The sequence below is a fragment of the Micromys minutus genome (genome assembly GCF_963924665.1).
Source record: "Micromys minutus genome assembly, chromosome: 1".
In the NCBI taxonomy this organism is placed as follows: Eukaryota; Metazoa; Chordata; class Mammalia; order Rodentia; family Muridae; genus Micromys; species Micromys minutus.
The window spans coordinates 13,833,171-13,848,315 of record NC_137969.1 but is presented as its reverse complement, the minus strand read 5'-3'; the positions used below and the strand labels follow the sequence as shown (position 1 = coordinate 13,848,315).

The window sequence follows — 15,145 nt, the reverse complement described above, 5'->3', positions numbered from 1 at the left end:
GCTACCCTCAAAGCTGTCCCTCTCCTCCTCCTCTCCCTTGGGAACCTCGGACTCCCGGCTCGGGTCACCTTTGGGGCCAAGGAGTTGCGTGGCGGGGAACCCGGGCGCCTCTTTCTGGTGGCCAACTTGGCCAGGTCCTGGGAGTCTGGGCGCGAGCAGGGGCGCACGGGAACGCGCGCCGCCGCCGCCCGCAGCCGGAGCTGGCAGCCTGGGCCTCACCTCTCCCGGCCGAGGTGCGGGCTTTCCGCGCGCGGCCAGGGGGCGGGGCGAGGCTCGCGGGGGCGGAGCCGAGGGCGGGGGCTCCGGCTGCTATATAAAGCCGGGGCAGCCGCTTTAACTTCGGACTTGGGCTTATTTATTTACAGAGCGCCTGGACGGCGGAGGCTGGAGGAGGCGGCGGCTGTGGCTGCCGCAGACGGTGGTTTCAAAAAAAAATAATAATAAAAAAATTTAAAAAGGAGGAGAAAGAGGCGGCGGCAGCGGCGGCGGCGGCGAGGGATGGGAGCGCCCAGGCTCCAGGTCGCAGGCCGGAGCTGCCGAGCTTTCCTGGGGCTGCGGGAGTACTGAGGAGAAAAGGGGGACGTCCCGGGGGGCCCACCGGCGACTCCGGAGGCGCGGACTGGGGTCTTTTTGTTTGGCTGCGCTCAGCGCCCAGCAGCCGGAGCGGACAACTCCAGTTACAACAACAACCCACCTTCCAGCAGCCCGGCGAGACTTAGGCTGCCGAGTCCGTCCTATTGTTTAGACACTTGCCTGGGGCTCCGGAGCGCCAGTCCCCCGCTCAGTCTCCGCCTTCCCTCTCCCTCCACCTTCTTCCCGGGAACTGAGAGTGCGGAAAGCCTCCTCCGGCGGCGGGGGAAGGGGCTGGAAAGCCAAAGCTCTGCCCGAGACTGTGGTCGCCGAGTCAGGTGCATCGTCCGGGGGCCAAGCGGTATCTCAGCGTCTGCGGCTGGACTCCTCCCGCGACAGCGGGGGGGGGACCGGATCCAACGCCTTGGGGAAACTTCCTGCACTTTGAGCTTGAAGACCCACTTGTAGGGGCTGCCTGAGGGGGGCTGAGAGACTGCGCACAGCAGAACCTCGCTGTTCTTTCTCCTACCTGTGCCGTCAGGTGTGTGCTGCGGAAGCTGCGGCGTATCCGGGAGACCAGAGTGGCTGACAAGAGCGCGCACACTCTACTGCTATTCGGCTGTCGCCTGGGGTCTACCGAGGGAGCAGATTCCATCTTCCTGCCTACCACCTAGTAGTCATTCATCAGGGCGCAGTAGCAGCCCTGGCTTCGCGGACACCTCGTCTTTGCTCTTCGGGGCTCGCCTGTCTGCAAATCTTGCCCCAGTCAGTGCCCACTCAATCTTCCTAGGAGCTCTCCTACTCAACTTGGTTTACTGGATTTTTTCTTTTCTTTCTCTGCGGGGGTGAGGACTAGTGGATATTCCTGCAAGGCTGCAGCGGTCCGACTGCCCTTTTGTCTCTCTGTGTGACCTCAGGGGCAGGCCCTGGTGCAGAGCGTCGCCAAGGACGCCGGGAGGGAGGCAGGATTGCCAAAATATCCTCCAGTGAAGTGCATGTGTGTGTGTGTCTGCGTGTGTGTGAGTGTGCAAGCCATCCGTGGCTGTCGGGAAGCAGAGAAGACTGGTTAGGGCTGTGCCGCAGGAGTGGAGAGGCCCGGTGAGCTGAGTCCTGCGCCCCGCATCGTCGCCCGGAGCCCCCAAGGCTTCCTGAATACCCGGTGCGCCCCCGTGCGCGCCATGACCAGTCTCTCTGAGGGCTCTGCTTTGGACCTGCCAGGCCCTCGCGCCTTCTAGCTTTGGGGGAATCCCACTTTGATCAGGGCCACCATTACTGTGAAAGCCCCCTCCTCAGCCTTGCACTCTTCCCACTGGAATCGGATTTGCTAGAGAGTTCGTGGGATCAGAAGTCCTCTCTTGTCCTCAAGCCTCTGCATCTTCGCGGACACTGCAAGTAGGAGCTCTTTTACCGTCAAGTTGAAGTCGCGCTCGGTCCTCAGCTGCTTCGGGGTCTACTCCCAGACTGAGTCGGGCCTATTGATATTCAGGACCTGAAGTTGCCCACGGATCTTCGGCTCTGCTAGAAAGGCTCGGAGAGCAGAGGAAAAACGTGAGCTTCTGTCTGCTCTCCTGCCTCAGATCACTGTTCTATATTACCGTGTGAGCATCTCCTCGGGTGCTGTGGGGCTGCAAGCCCAGCGCCAGGCACTGGGCCTTGGACACTGCCCAGTTTTCACGCAACCGAAAGCTAAAGGGAAGTCCCTCAAAGCCAGGAGTCTGTTGGGGAAGATGAGTGGCATTGGCTGGCAGACACTGTCCCTGTCGCTGGGGTTAGTGTTGTCGATCTTGAACAAGGTGGCGCCGCAGGCATGCCCGGCCCAGTGCTCCTGTTCAGGCAGCACAGTGGACTGTCATGGGCTGGCACTGCGCAGTGTGCCCAGGAATATCCCTCGTAACACCGAGAGACTGTGAGTATGAATACTTCGCCCTCTCTGATTCTCCCTCACTCCCTACTGAGGTAGCACATCCCTAAGCGTCCAGCCGGGAAAGTCCACGAGTGGTAGAAACCTGTTCCCGGTGCAGCCCTCAGAGGCTCTTCGGCAAGCGCATCCCCGGGTTGGGCCCTCTGGAAAGGGCACTAAACTGGGAGGAGCCTTTGCCAAGGAGGGGCGGGTCGCTGGCAGCTAAGCGTGGTCCCCTTTTCCTGTACCCCTCTCGCCCTTTGCAACTGCGAGAGCACTGTGGACCAGTTCTTTCTGGCTGGGAAGAGAGGCGCCTGGAACTAGAATCCAGGGATGCCTGGGGCAAGGGAGGTGTGACCGTGTTTCCCAGACTGCAAAACCAGGAGTCACCTTGGGCTTGCAAACACTCGCGGGTCATTTCAGGACCTTGTTGCCTCGGAATGGATTGGGAGGGGTGGTAGGATGTTAGAGGACGAGAAATGGTCTCTCCCGGGGGCTTTTTGTAGCTTTCTAAGTACTAAGGGAGGGGAGATGGAGCCTTGGGGTGCTTGAGCAATCCTTTCATTGTCTAGGAAGGATGAGTATCCCAGGACAGCAGCAGTCCCGCCGCTCTGTGGGACATAAATCTTTTCCCTACCTCGACTTTCTAAAGCCCGTCTCCTTTCCAGGGAGGAGGCAGCGAGGGTAGCGGTCCTTAAGGGAAACTTCGGGGGAAGACTGCGTCCCGGGGTTTAAGTAAAGTTAGCACTGCTTCATCTAGAAACCACTGGTCCGGGTCCAACTGCTTTGTTGACCCGGTGGCCGGGGCTGCTCCTTCCAGTTCTTCCTGCTGCGGCTGTATTCCCTGGGGCACCTTTCTGGCAATCTGTGAGCTCCTTCACGTGGTGGCAGCTGCTCCGCTCGCCCCTCTTCGCGCTCGGTCGCCCGCAGACATCCCCGCCTCCCTGTCTGCGCGAGTCTTTAATGAAGAAGTAAACGCAGACCCGGGGATGACGGCCCACGCGCTGCTGGTGGGGCACTTCCCGAGTTAGGGAAGCGAAACGCGGAGGCCACTCTCTTTGTGAAGCGGAGCCCTGGGCCACGCGCCCGCCCCAGCCCCCGGGATGCGCCGGGCTCTCCGGGCTGCGCATGGGCCGGGCAGGCATGGATGACTTGGGTTTGTGTAGTGTGGGCGATTGAGCTAGGGCTGCATTTAGCCATGGGAAAGGGAAACTGTAGGACAACACGTCTGCACACAAAATCATCACAGCCAACACTTGTCCTCTTTATGCAAACTGCGTCCCCCTCTGTCTGAAGGCCCAAGTTCAGGACTCTCTTATTTTGGAAAGGTTTGCCAATCTCTAGCTCCACTAGGGCTCTCCCCTCGCTTGTTTCCCAGTTAGCTGGGCCTTAAGGCGGGTGTTTCATCAGGGTGCCTTCTAGAGCGTTTATGTGCTGTTTGGGTCAGGATCGCACGAGATAACAAATAGCCCTTAAGTGAGTCTCACAACTTTTGAGACAATTCAAAGACCTAAGTTGGCGAGAAAAGGAAGGGAATTCTGATTTAGTTTTTGTCCTCATTCCACATCCTTCAGAATAGTGTAAACGCTAACTTGTCAAAGGGCTGGGTTTCCAGAACCAGCAGGTGAGTACCCAGTGGTTGGGGAAAATACATCCTTTATGGGACATCTGTGGAGTTTGTAGGAAACCGCAAACTTAGTGCTGGTTTATAAAATTCGACCATTGGCAAAGTAAACACTTTAAATACAGATTTCAGCACAAAAAGTTTGAAAGTTCAAAGTAGGGGCACTTCCAGAAAGAAACACAGTGTCTCCCAAAGGCCAGTTTCATTGTGAATGAATGAAGCCCTGAAAACGTAGTTGTTGACCAGAAAAGAAGAATGTGACTGAAGTAAAAAGAAACAAACGTGTCAAGGCCAAATCCTGCTTCCATTGTCGTCCACACCGGTGTTTAAACCACAGTCACGGTGGGGGGTGGGGGTGGAGAGACAGGAGCTGCTATAAAGAGTTCAGCTTCCCCAGGGACTTAGAATTGTGGGGAGGTGAAGGTCTTTGAGGTACCGCTCTCTCCCTCACACAGGAATTTTGGCCACAATGCTACCTCCTGAGTGTTCTAATTAAAAAAAAAAAAAAAAAAAAAATCCCCAACTAGTATGAGAGGTTTTTTTTTTTCCCTATTAAACTTTCTGAAAGAAACTTCTGGGGGGCTGTGCTAAAAATAAGAGCAAAATTGCAGAATACCTCAGTAAATAAATACCCACATTCTTGTAGAAACCCAAATCGAAAGTGCATGCACCAACCACACACACACACACACACACACACACACACACACTCAGAGAGAGAGAGAGAGAGAGAGAGAGAGAGAGAGAGAGAGAGAGAGAGAGAAATAACAAAAAGCCACGGTTAGTGGGTTAGTGATGTCATAGTCACTTCAATTTTTTTTTTGTCATATGTCAGTGAGAATTCTGTAAACACAAGACATTTATGAACTATTATTTCAAAGGCTTCTTTGCTTTCCCCTCCAGCTGATTTTTTAAGGCACACTAATTGAATTAAGTGTTTTTCCCCCCTAAAGCTCTAATTTGTTTTAAGTTTTACTTTGACCAACTATGAGAGAGAGAGAAAAGAAACTTTAATTTTTTTTTTTTTTTTTTTTTTTGGTGTCTCTTAGGGATTTGAATGGAAATAACATCACGAGGATCACGAAGACAGATTTTGCTGGTCTCAGACACCTCAGAGTTCTGTGAGTGTATTTATAATTCCTGTGCATCTCGGTTTGTTTGTAAGATGGCATGCTTCCTTATAACCACTAAATGTTCACAGCTTTTAAAACTTCTCTGAAAACAGAAGCCTAGAAAATCTGAAGGGCCTCCATTTCTTTTTGCTTTCCATTGTACAACTTTTATTGAAATCCGTGCCTTTCATGATGCTAAGATAGAAATGACCTCAGCTCTTTTCTTTATTTTATGTTAAGGGCCTTACACGTAAAAACGTGGAATTCATGTTTTTACAATATGAGTAAATCCTGGCAGGAATCTGATATGCGGAGGACTTAACAATTAGCTTTCAGTAAACCGCTTTCTCTTACTACTGAAGTAAAAGTGGCCAGACTTTTCCCCCTAATACAAAGCAAAAGTACAGAAAAAAAAAAGCATTAAAATCATGCAGCCATCTTTTCCGAAGCTGGGGGGGGGGGGTTGTTTATGTATCAAATGTATTGATCTCATTTTGAGCTGCATTCCTTACATTTTATAGCTTTGTAGCTGATATAAATTGTTACAGCGTGATTACTGCACTAATTAGTGAGTTAAATTAGGTGTGAGCTAACCATTAGTTTGAGAGTCAGTATTATGCAAAAAATGTGTCACCCACAGGTTTGTAAATATTTGCACCCGGTGGCCAAATATTTTCTACTTCTGTGCTTACAGTGTTAAGTTTTAAGCACCAACTTTGGTCCTTATGACACTGCCACTGATGATGTGCATCTGTAATTCAGAATTAAGCTATGAGCACACTGAACTACTGATTCCTTAGTTAGGGACACAGGTGAACTCAGTATAAAATATTAGCTCTCAAAGCTGCCTCGTTTTCTTCATTCCCATCCTTGACTTATGCTGGAGTTTAAGTTTCAGATCTTACTTTTTAAAAACTAACTGCTGTAGGAAACTTGTGCACTGTATATAATATATATACACATACATACACACACACACATATATATATATAATATAAATATATATATATATATATATATATATATATATATATATATATATATATATATAAATAAATGCTTTGTGGTGTGGAACTGCTTTTCCTCCTCTGAGTTCTCTCTTACTTCATTACTGAATTTGCTGGTGACTTTCAACTCAGAGCAAATATAGAATGGGGTAGTCAGAGAGGGGTTGCGGGTTTCTGCTGCTGACTTGCAGCCTCCTGAGGTGGTATCATTCAGAAACATGTTGCATTTTGCATTTCAGTCAGCTCATGGAGAACAAGATTAGCACCATCGAGAAGGGAGCATTCCAGGATCTTAAGGAGCTGGAAAGACTGTAAGTATTTTCAGTTCCAAACCCAGGACAACATGTCAGTGTGTTTAAAGCCACATGGATGTCAAGGATTATGTCTTCAGTTTCGTGGCTTAGCTTTTCAAGTTTAAGCAGAAAAGACACAAACAAGTGCAAAATCCTGAGTAAAGAACATGAACTTGTGTGAAAGCCTAAAAGTTCAGGCCTTTCCAGAGCTATTTTCTTTGTGGTCATTGCTTTGACACTAAACTAGCCGCATGTTTTTGTTTGTGATACCTGTGGTTTCTGTAGCAAGAATGATGGGTAATTTTATTTATATTTTTTTATGGAAAGAGAGACTTAGCTGAGAATCTTATAAATACCCACTCTGGTACTGAGTGCACCATTGTTGAAACTTTAGGAAATTTAAAAGGAGTTGTTGTGGATAAGTGAGTTTTTGATGTTTAACACTTACAGTGGACATTGGTGATAATGGCTGCTCTTAATTCTATTTGATGGTTTTATAGTAGCTTCTAAAATATTACTGCCTGGAAAAATAAGCTAAAGATTATTAGAGTAGGGATGGGGCATCAGCCGCTGCTGGCATTTTCTTTTTCATGAAGTTTAAGAGTGAATTTTACACACTAAAAGTATTGTTTTTAGACATAAAAATTCTCAGGGATATAAGTATGACTTGACTATTCTTGTGTTCACAGAATATGTCACTTAGCAACATATATGTTTTTGTGCGCATAAAAGACAAAATTTATATCTGAAATCAGAGAAATTATAGACATTGTGATGTGAAATGCAATTAACAGATCCCACTTGTCTTGGTTATGTTTTCACTTTTAGGGCACTGAAGTTAAAAACACCAAAATTTATTTTAATAAGGTTCTTTGTCTGCCTTAATAGTCACTTTAGTAAAAATACAATAAATACTTTTATCTAAATATGTTATTGGGGGACGCACAACATATATTCAGATTAAAGGTTAATCTTCTGCCATTGTCTGAAAGTAATGAATTGGCTTGTAACTTTGTGATATACTTGGGAATATACAGGATGTGCTTTTATTGCCTCAAGCAAAGCATCGGAGCATCTACTTCATTTGACTTTAAAACGCTGTCCATTACAAACATTACAATATAGTGAATGTGGCTGTAGGATAATACATAAATTAATTTGCTATACTGAGATACGTTTTGAGGAAGTAAAAACAAAGTAAAAATTTAGTTGAGTTCATAGCCAAGTTCTTATATCCATAGCTTATCTTTTATCTATATATATTAAAAAAAAAACACTCTGAAAGTATTTATGGTACTACTTCCTAGATTTTTGGGTATAGCTGATACACCTAGTGTATTTTATACCATGTAGTTTAATGGGTATTGATAAAATGGATTTTATAATAAAATTTTCTACAGAAAATGGCATTTTCTGTTGCTCACATCTACTTGTGTTGTAATATTTGTTCTTTAGGAACATAAGAACAATGCACTTTCTTTTTTCCTTTTTTACATCTTTTAAAGCCACTTCAAAATTTCATTTGAACTTTCATCTTAAATAAATTAGCTCTTTTTTAAGAATCCTAAAGATGCCATATGATCTGAAACTCCTTTAGAGTTGTAAGTGGATACTGTTTTTTAACTTTTCCTTCCCTTGAGAAGGTCACTTCATCTCTGAACAATTTTCTGTTCTACAAAGACTAAGTCAGATGTTGGGAGTGGGAGGAGGGCTTCTAGTTTTGAGTGAAAACTAATATATATGCAAGACTTCTTTACATCACCCCAGCTGTTGGCTGAGAGCAAATATTTCATATTTGTGAGGAAAAGCTGAGAAAATTCCATTTGTTTACAACTGCCAAGTCCATCTGATGGAAGCGCATTGTTATCTGACAGCCAATTCATCTCCTTGGGACTCTGGAATTCTAAGCAATTTCTTAGGAACATTGTGGATACACTTTTCAAATATTTATTTTTAACTATATTAAATGCCAAGGCAGATTTACTAAGAAATGCATTCAGCACGATTGTGAAGAAAATCATTTTAAATTTTGTTCAGTTTATTTTTTAAACAATAAAAATACAAAAGGTGGGGGGAAGACCCTAACTGACTTTGTGAGTTTTATATTCAAATTACTATAGCTTACAAATCCTACCCCTATTTTATTTAGACACATGAATACCACATGAACAACCTGCCTACTTATAAAACTTCGAGGGAGAATGTAAGAAACAGGAAGCGGATTAGTGTGAAATCTGGATTGTATAATCTATATGATTGTTAATAAGTTGGATGCAGAACTGCAAATTGTGCCGCAGTGCATGAGAAACTGTTCTGTAATAGCCATTCACCCAGAAAAGCATGACTTCAGGGTTCTTTCCTTTGTATGTAAAGCAAAACAAAATAAAAAGCATCAGCTTTATTCACATCCAATGTATGGTTCTAAGTTGTTTTCATTTTAAAATGATACAGTAATAGCATTTGTCAGTGTTGGGAAGGTATTTGTGGAAACATCAGAGTTAGGTTTTTTTTTTTATAATGTTGAGGAGATTTTAACTCAATAAAGAAAATGCAGATTGGGAAAGAGTGCATGGTATTTATAACATTTTCAGCAGTGAGTGTTTAATTAGTAAATATCTCAAGGTCATTTTCATTTAAATTTAACATTGTGAGATTAGAAAGAACACTTGTAGATCACAGAACTATAGGTACACAAAAGATTTTCAGTTAATTAATGTGTTAAAACAATGTCAGTCAAAATGTTAAGCTGTCCTTTCTTCCTCCTTCCTTCCTTCTTCCTTTACTTTCTTCCTTCTTCTGGAACCATTTATCCCTCTCTGCTCCCTCCTTCCATTTCAAGTCACTCCCTTTTGCTATTGTGGGAAAACCAGCATCCGGTAATAAAAGGCTCATCAGCGTGTGATTATGAATCATGGTGGTTGGGATAGGTTTTAATGGCACCTGCATCCCATGAGTGCATGTCACTTCCTGTTGGGACAGTTGCTGCCATAGGTCTTATGTATGCTATGTCAGGGTGTCTGGAATGCTTTGTCTTGTCAGTAGTACTATTTATTCTGGAGGAGGTGTCGGGGGCAGCACAGGGGAAGGATACTCATCACTCACTTTGAAATACAATAGCTTCTCATTGTTTAATAAGAATGCTATGGAGGAATCTAAAGGAGTTATTTTACAAGCTGATTCAATCCAAACCAATTAAGCAAAACCAACGTCTATACAAGTAAGTTACAGAGAACATTGAGGATAATCAAAGTATGCTTTTCCTTACACCTTACAGAACACGGAATAGCTCCACCAGCCTCTATTAAATGTTATTAATTCAAGGGATATAGTGTTCTACATAGTTTTCTTCAAGTTGCTAGTTCCATAGGCTGCTGAAGCTGTGCTGCTCATTGGCAGTGGATGCATAACAGCTGTGATTGGGCTGTTTTAGGGCTGCCTGCAGGGACTTTGGCGTCCTACTAGTAAAATCAATTCCTCCCATTTTGAAGATTCTCTCATTGCACAAGTGGCACATATTATTGGGATTTTTGATATAACGATACTTCAAAATGAAACACTTATTTCCCTAGCTTATGCTTGTGGGGGAGCAGCAGCCCGGAATAGAAACTCGTGGCTTCGAAGGGACCTCGCGAATACCAATACTCTTCATTACGATAATTCCAGAAGTAGGAAGGCACTTTGGATGGGTAGATGGTTTTAGAGTTCTGGCTTTGTAGTGCTGTTTTCGGCTCAGCTGATGGGGGCAGGACAGAGACAGACAAAGCAGAGAGGAGCATGGCTAAATTCATTACCTAGCTGCTCCTGGTTTTAGGCACCTTTTAATACCTTCTTCTGGATCACTTGTGAACGCTACTCACCAGTAATGCTGTTGATTGGTTGTCTACCCACATCTAAACTCAACTCCATTCTAAAGCAAGGAACACTGGACAAGTGAGACTTTTGTAGATTCTGAATTTCAGCTGCCCTGTAAGAGCTTGGTCATACAGCTTCCTCTTTAAAATCTTCAGTTATCTCAACTTTGAAATAGGGACAGTTCTTAAGGTCCAGCTCTTCCCTCAACACTCCAACTGTCTGCTTCTTAGACCTATACACTTTATCCAAACACTCCCAGTATCATCCTCCTCATTTTTAAAGCGACATTTTTAGTCCTAGTGGCTTACCACTGCAAAGTTTCCTTGAAAAAAAGTTATCCTAAAATTATTGTAATGTGAGGAATCCCGGGATATAAATCTGATAAATTAAATATTTTGAAGTTTCCACCAATTCATCATCATAAAACTTATCACCCTTACACTTAAGATATTAAGATCCCTTTAGGATAAAGACCCTGTTTGAGCAAGCTCTGTATTTCAAGAACAAACACTTAGAAGATATGATTTCTTCTAGTGTGGTTGTGAAGTCATCCTCCTGACAGGAGTATTCTGCAACTCACAGACAAGTGGTACTGTGTGGCTGGCGGTGGTGGCATAGAGAATGCATTGTAGGTTGTAACCCGTGAGTTCAAGTGTAGAAAATGTTGTAGAACAGGTCTGAAGGATAGCACCATTTATTCTGTTGGTCAAGGCTGTAGAGGACCCTTCTTCCCACCAATCCTGCAAGCTTATGTGCAACCTCATCCAGACATACTTCTTGTTGTGAAGAGACTCTCACAACACTAATCTTCATGGCTGAGAATCCAAGTTCATCTCAAGGGACACTTCTCTGGTATTGTAGACCTTGGTTTAAAAATCCCTGTCGGTGTCATATGCATTTTACACGTTTTTCTTAAGGAAACACGTCAGACACTGTGTATAATAAAAATAAAATGTGTTAAACCATTGGTAGTTGTTAAAGGCCTCTGTTCCAATGCATTTATGAGCAGTATGGGCAAATTTGAATTGTTTTTTCACTGACTGTAGTCTTAGAAAGATTTCATGGGGGCGGGTGCTGCTGCAAGTTTAGCGAGACATTCACTGCAGTGTCTTTATGGGTGCAGAGTCAAACAGTGGCAGGAAGAGCCGTTTGCCCCTGTGGACTATTCTATGAATTCTCAGGCAGCCAAGGCTGTTTATTTTTCCCACATCTGGCTGGGGCTCATCCTTTGTGACAATGTTTGCTGGATGCTGTTTCCTTTACGCTTCTCCTGGAATGAGTTTAGTTTGCACGGTTTCTATGTGTTTGTGGAAGCAGGGAATGTCAAAGAATTCCCATTTAATTCTCTATGTCTTGCATCGCTTTTGGATATCTCTCCACTTGAATTAGGCCTTCCAGGGTGCATTTTACAAGGTTGCATAGGAAGGGGGCCTTTTCCCCCCCTCCCTCATGGACTTCACACAGTATTGTCCTATTTTCAAAACAAGTTCCATCTGCCGGACTGACAGGAAGACATTAGTAATAATAGAATCTTGGGGACAAAGAGACTGACTTGAAGCTATGGATGTTGGTATGTCATTTTAAGAGGCTTTTTTATAAAAAGCCTTGTCTTTCCTCTTTATAGCATCCATCCACGCTGGACTCAGGACTGTGCTCTAGAACAGAAACTATGCCATATTATTTTAGACTCTGGTGATAATGGTATTCCTGTGGACTCTTTAGTCATGTCTGCATTGTGGTGCCTGGTAATATCATCTGTTCGATCAGGAATGCCAAGTGCTCATACGTTGTATTGCTGATTGTGTTGTCTAGCCACATATAAACCCTCCCTCACCTTAAATCTGGAAACGTTCAATAAGGGAGACTTCAGAAAACCTTGAATTTCAAAACCCCTTGATGACATCACGCCATCTTTAAAACTCTTTAATTCCCTCACTTTTCAAATAGGGATGGTTATCCCAGTAACGCAGGGATTACTGGGATAATGTACACGGTTTCTCAGAATGCACAGTCCACCGAGCTTAAAGAGCTGTAGCTGTGGAATTTGACCCAACTTCTTCTTCAAACGTTGAATTTAGGGATGGTTTATATCCTACAATATGAATATTTTATAATTAGTCATCATATTTGTTACTCTCACTTTGAGTTTCTTCACTGGATCAGAAGATAGGACGAAAGTGCCTAGTTTGTCCTTAGGTTTTTCTTTGGAGTATTGCATATTCTCCCTTAATATGTAGAGTATCAGTCAATGGAGGCTGAGAGCAGGAAGCAGCCTTTTTATTGAAAAGAGTTGGCTTCCCTAACAGAGCACAGAGAAGGGAAGCATCGGTGTTTGTGCTGCTGAAAATAATAACAAAGAATCTTCAGCTTTATGAAACAAGACAGATGCTAAAAAACTGTTGAAAATTTGAATTTTAGTTTTATGAACAGTGAAAGTATTTGCTCTACAAGGATCAGAAGAGCAATGCTGTAAGTGGGTAGTAGAAATTTCACGTGAAGAGTCACGTACATGTGTGGAGTAGGAGAGCAATGGTACTGAGGTGTGCTTGCACTGACTTGTGGGTGCAAAGCACAGGTTTTCCACTGGCTGTTTAAAGTCTGGATTTTCAGTAAGGTGGGAGGTTATCTTGGGGTAAAATACTAACTGAGCTGATAGGGAAGTAAGATGCTTAAAGCATCCATCAAAGGAAAATGGAAGATAAGCATTGGGAAAGTATGTGGTCTGTGAGCCAGGCAGTTGGCACTCAGCATCTCAGAGTCCACAGTGTTTGCATAGCTCTGAGATCAGCTACTCCTCTGAACAGCATGCTCAGAAGCAGGAGGAGGCTCAGATCTAGGGTCTTTAAGTATCTTTGGCCTGAGAAAGGCATCTAAAATATCTAAAAAAAATTTACCCCATGTATCTGTCTGAAATCATGAAGCACCACCCAGAGAATCTTCAAATGGCCCTCAGATTTTGTGAGTAGATTGTATCTCAGGGTGAGGACACAGAACTGGGGTGACTATGCTCTGTCTCGTGTCCTTGGACACAACTGAGCCTTTTAGCAGAGAACCTTATGTGGTCGCACATCAGTAACCCTTCACTGTTTCAATGTCTGGGGACCATGAAATGGTTCCTTTAAAAAATATATTTATTTTATTTTTATGAGTACACTGTAGCTGTCTTCAGACACACCAGAAGAGGGCATCAGATCCCATTACAGATGGTTGTGAGCCACCATGAGGTTGTTGGGAATTGAACTCAGGACCTCTGGGAGAGCAGTCAGAGCTCTTAACCACAGAGTCATCTCTTCAGCCTGACATATTTCATTGTACTTGAAGGAGTCTGGTGGCTTTTTATTGAAACATTTTCTGACCATTTACCCATATTATTGATGGAAGAAAACAAGAGCCAAATATAGGCCCTTTTAAAAAAAAGGTACATTTTCAATTTTTGCCTCTGTATATTATACTTAGCGTACCTGCTATTTTTTTGTGATATTATTTTGCCTCATGTTTAAAATGTGATTAGTTTAAACAAATCCACTTGCATAAAAATTTAAGGAAACTCAGAATGACTGCCTAATACTGAATTGTTGCTGTTGTTGTTATTATTACTATTATTTTTACTCTGTGTGCATGTGCATACATGCACATATATGTACATGTTTATGTGTGTGTGCCTGCCTACCCAGTGAGGTCGGCATGCTCCTCTTATTTTCCTAAGTGTCCCAGGAATCAGACTCAGGCTGTCAGGTTCGATTGGGGATGGTATGGGGGGAGGGGAGTGGCAAGCACTTCATCCACTGAGCGTTCTTTTCTAAATTAAGTTGCTGTCATTTTTATGTGAGCAGCGCAAAGATGTTTAAGAAGTAGACTACATAAAACTGGCATTCTCAGGGAAGCTTTGAGTGTTACATCTTTTCAAGCATGGGCAAGGAACGGCAATGGTGATTCTCTAGGTATGGAAATTCACACCACCTGTAACCAAATGTGTAGTTCTACCTCTGAGCTGTGGGTTTCTCACCACACCTTGTGGAGTGATGTTCATTTGTAAGGTTGTTGGGACACGTGATTGAAGTCATCCGTGTAGCTTCGTTCGTGTCAGATGTTGTGATGTGAGCTAAGAACTATTGGGAGAAAAGGATGACAACAGTAAGGAGACAGACATGCCATGTGCCGTGGCCTAAATGTCTGCATTCACATGATACATGAAGTTTTGCTGCTATTAGCAAGAAGGTAAAAGCTCTTGGTCACTGATGTATTGGGGTTCATTTAAACACATTGAGTTCTCTCTGCTCATTACATGATGCTGACATGTGTGGTTGCTGGGGGGAGAGAAAGGGCAGGTTTGGGGTACAGGAGGCATGCTGGGTGGTAGAGATTTGGTTAGCTGGGTAGTGACTGGTAGCTTAGCAACTATGCCAGAGCAACGTGGTCCTGATATCAAGTGATTATCCTGGCTCCTTATTGAACTATATCAAAATGCAAAGAGAGCACTCGCTTCTCGTTCAACACAATTAGGACCTCCTAAAATGCCAGAAAAGATTGGGTTGTGCAGAATGAGAACAGGAGATTGCTTTGTCTTCTAATACAGTTCAAACCTAGTAAGTGCCAGAGAAAGGGGGAGGAACACAAAGATCGGGTCTTCACATTTGAGAAGCTCGAAGCCCAGTGGGAAAGAGACCAGCACATGAGTCAATATAATACAGCGCAAGGGGGTCATATCGAATGCTCTGGGGACACAGCCAAGGGAGGTATGGAGCTTGCAGAGAATAGCTGGAGTTTCAGAGGGCGAAAGAAAGCGC

At 44.3% G+C, this 15,145-nt stretch overlaps 1 protein-coding gene across 4 annotated transcripts in view; it reads left to right on the top strand.

Annotated features, from left to right (window-relative positions):
* Nucleotides 1-2,297: 2,297 nt before the first annotated feature.
* Nucleotides 2,298-15,145, top strand: part of SLIT2 (slit guidance ligand 2) — a gene marked incomplete at both ends in the record, with an annotated part of 320,456 nt that continues 307,608 nt past the window's right edge. For all 4 annotated transcript variants that reach the window (XM_080940387.1, XM_080940386.1, XM_080940384.1 and 1 more), the window contains 3 exons: nucleotides 2,298-2,476; nucleotides 5,144-5,215; nucleotides 6,453-6,524. In XM_080940387.1, the coding sequence (XP_080796513.1) occupies nucleotides 2,298-2,476; nucleotides 5,144-5,215; nucleotides 6,453-6,524 (323 nt within the window). The remainder of the gene's footprint in view (nucleotides 2,477-5,143; nucleotides 5,216-6,452; nucleotides 6,525-15,145) is intronic.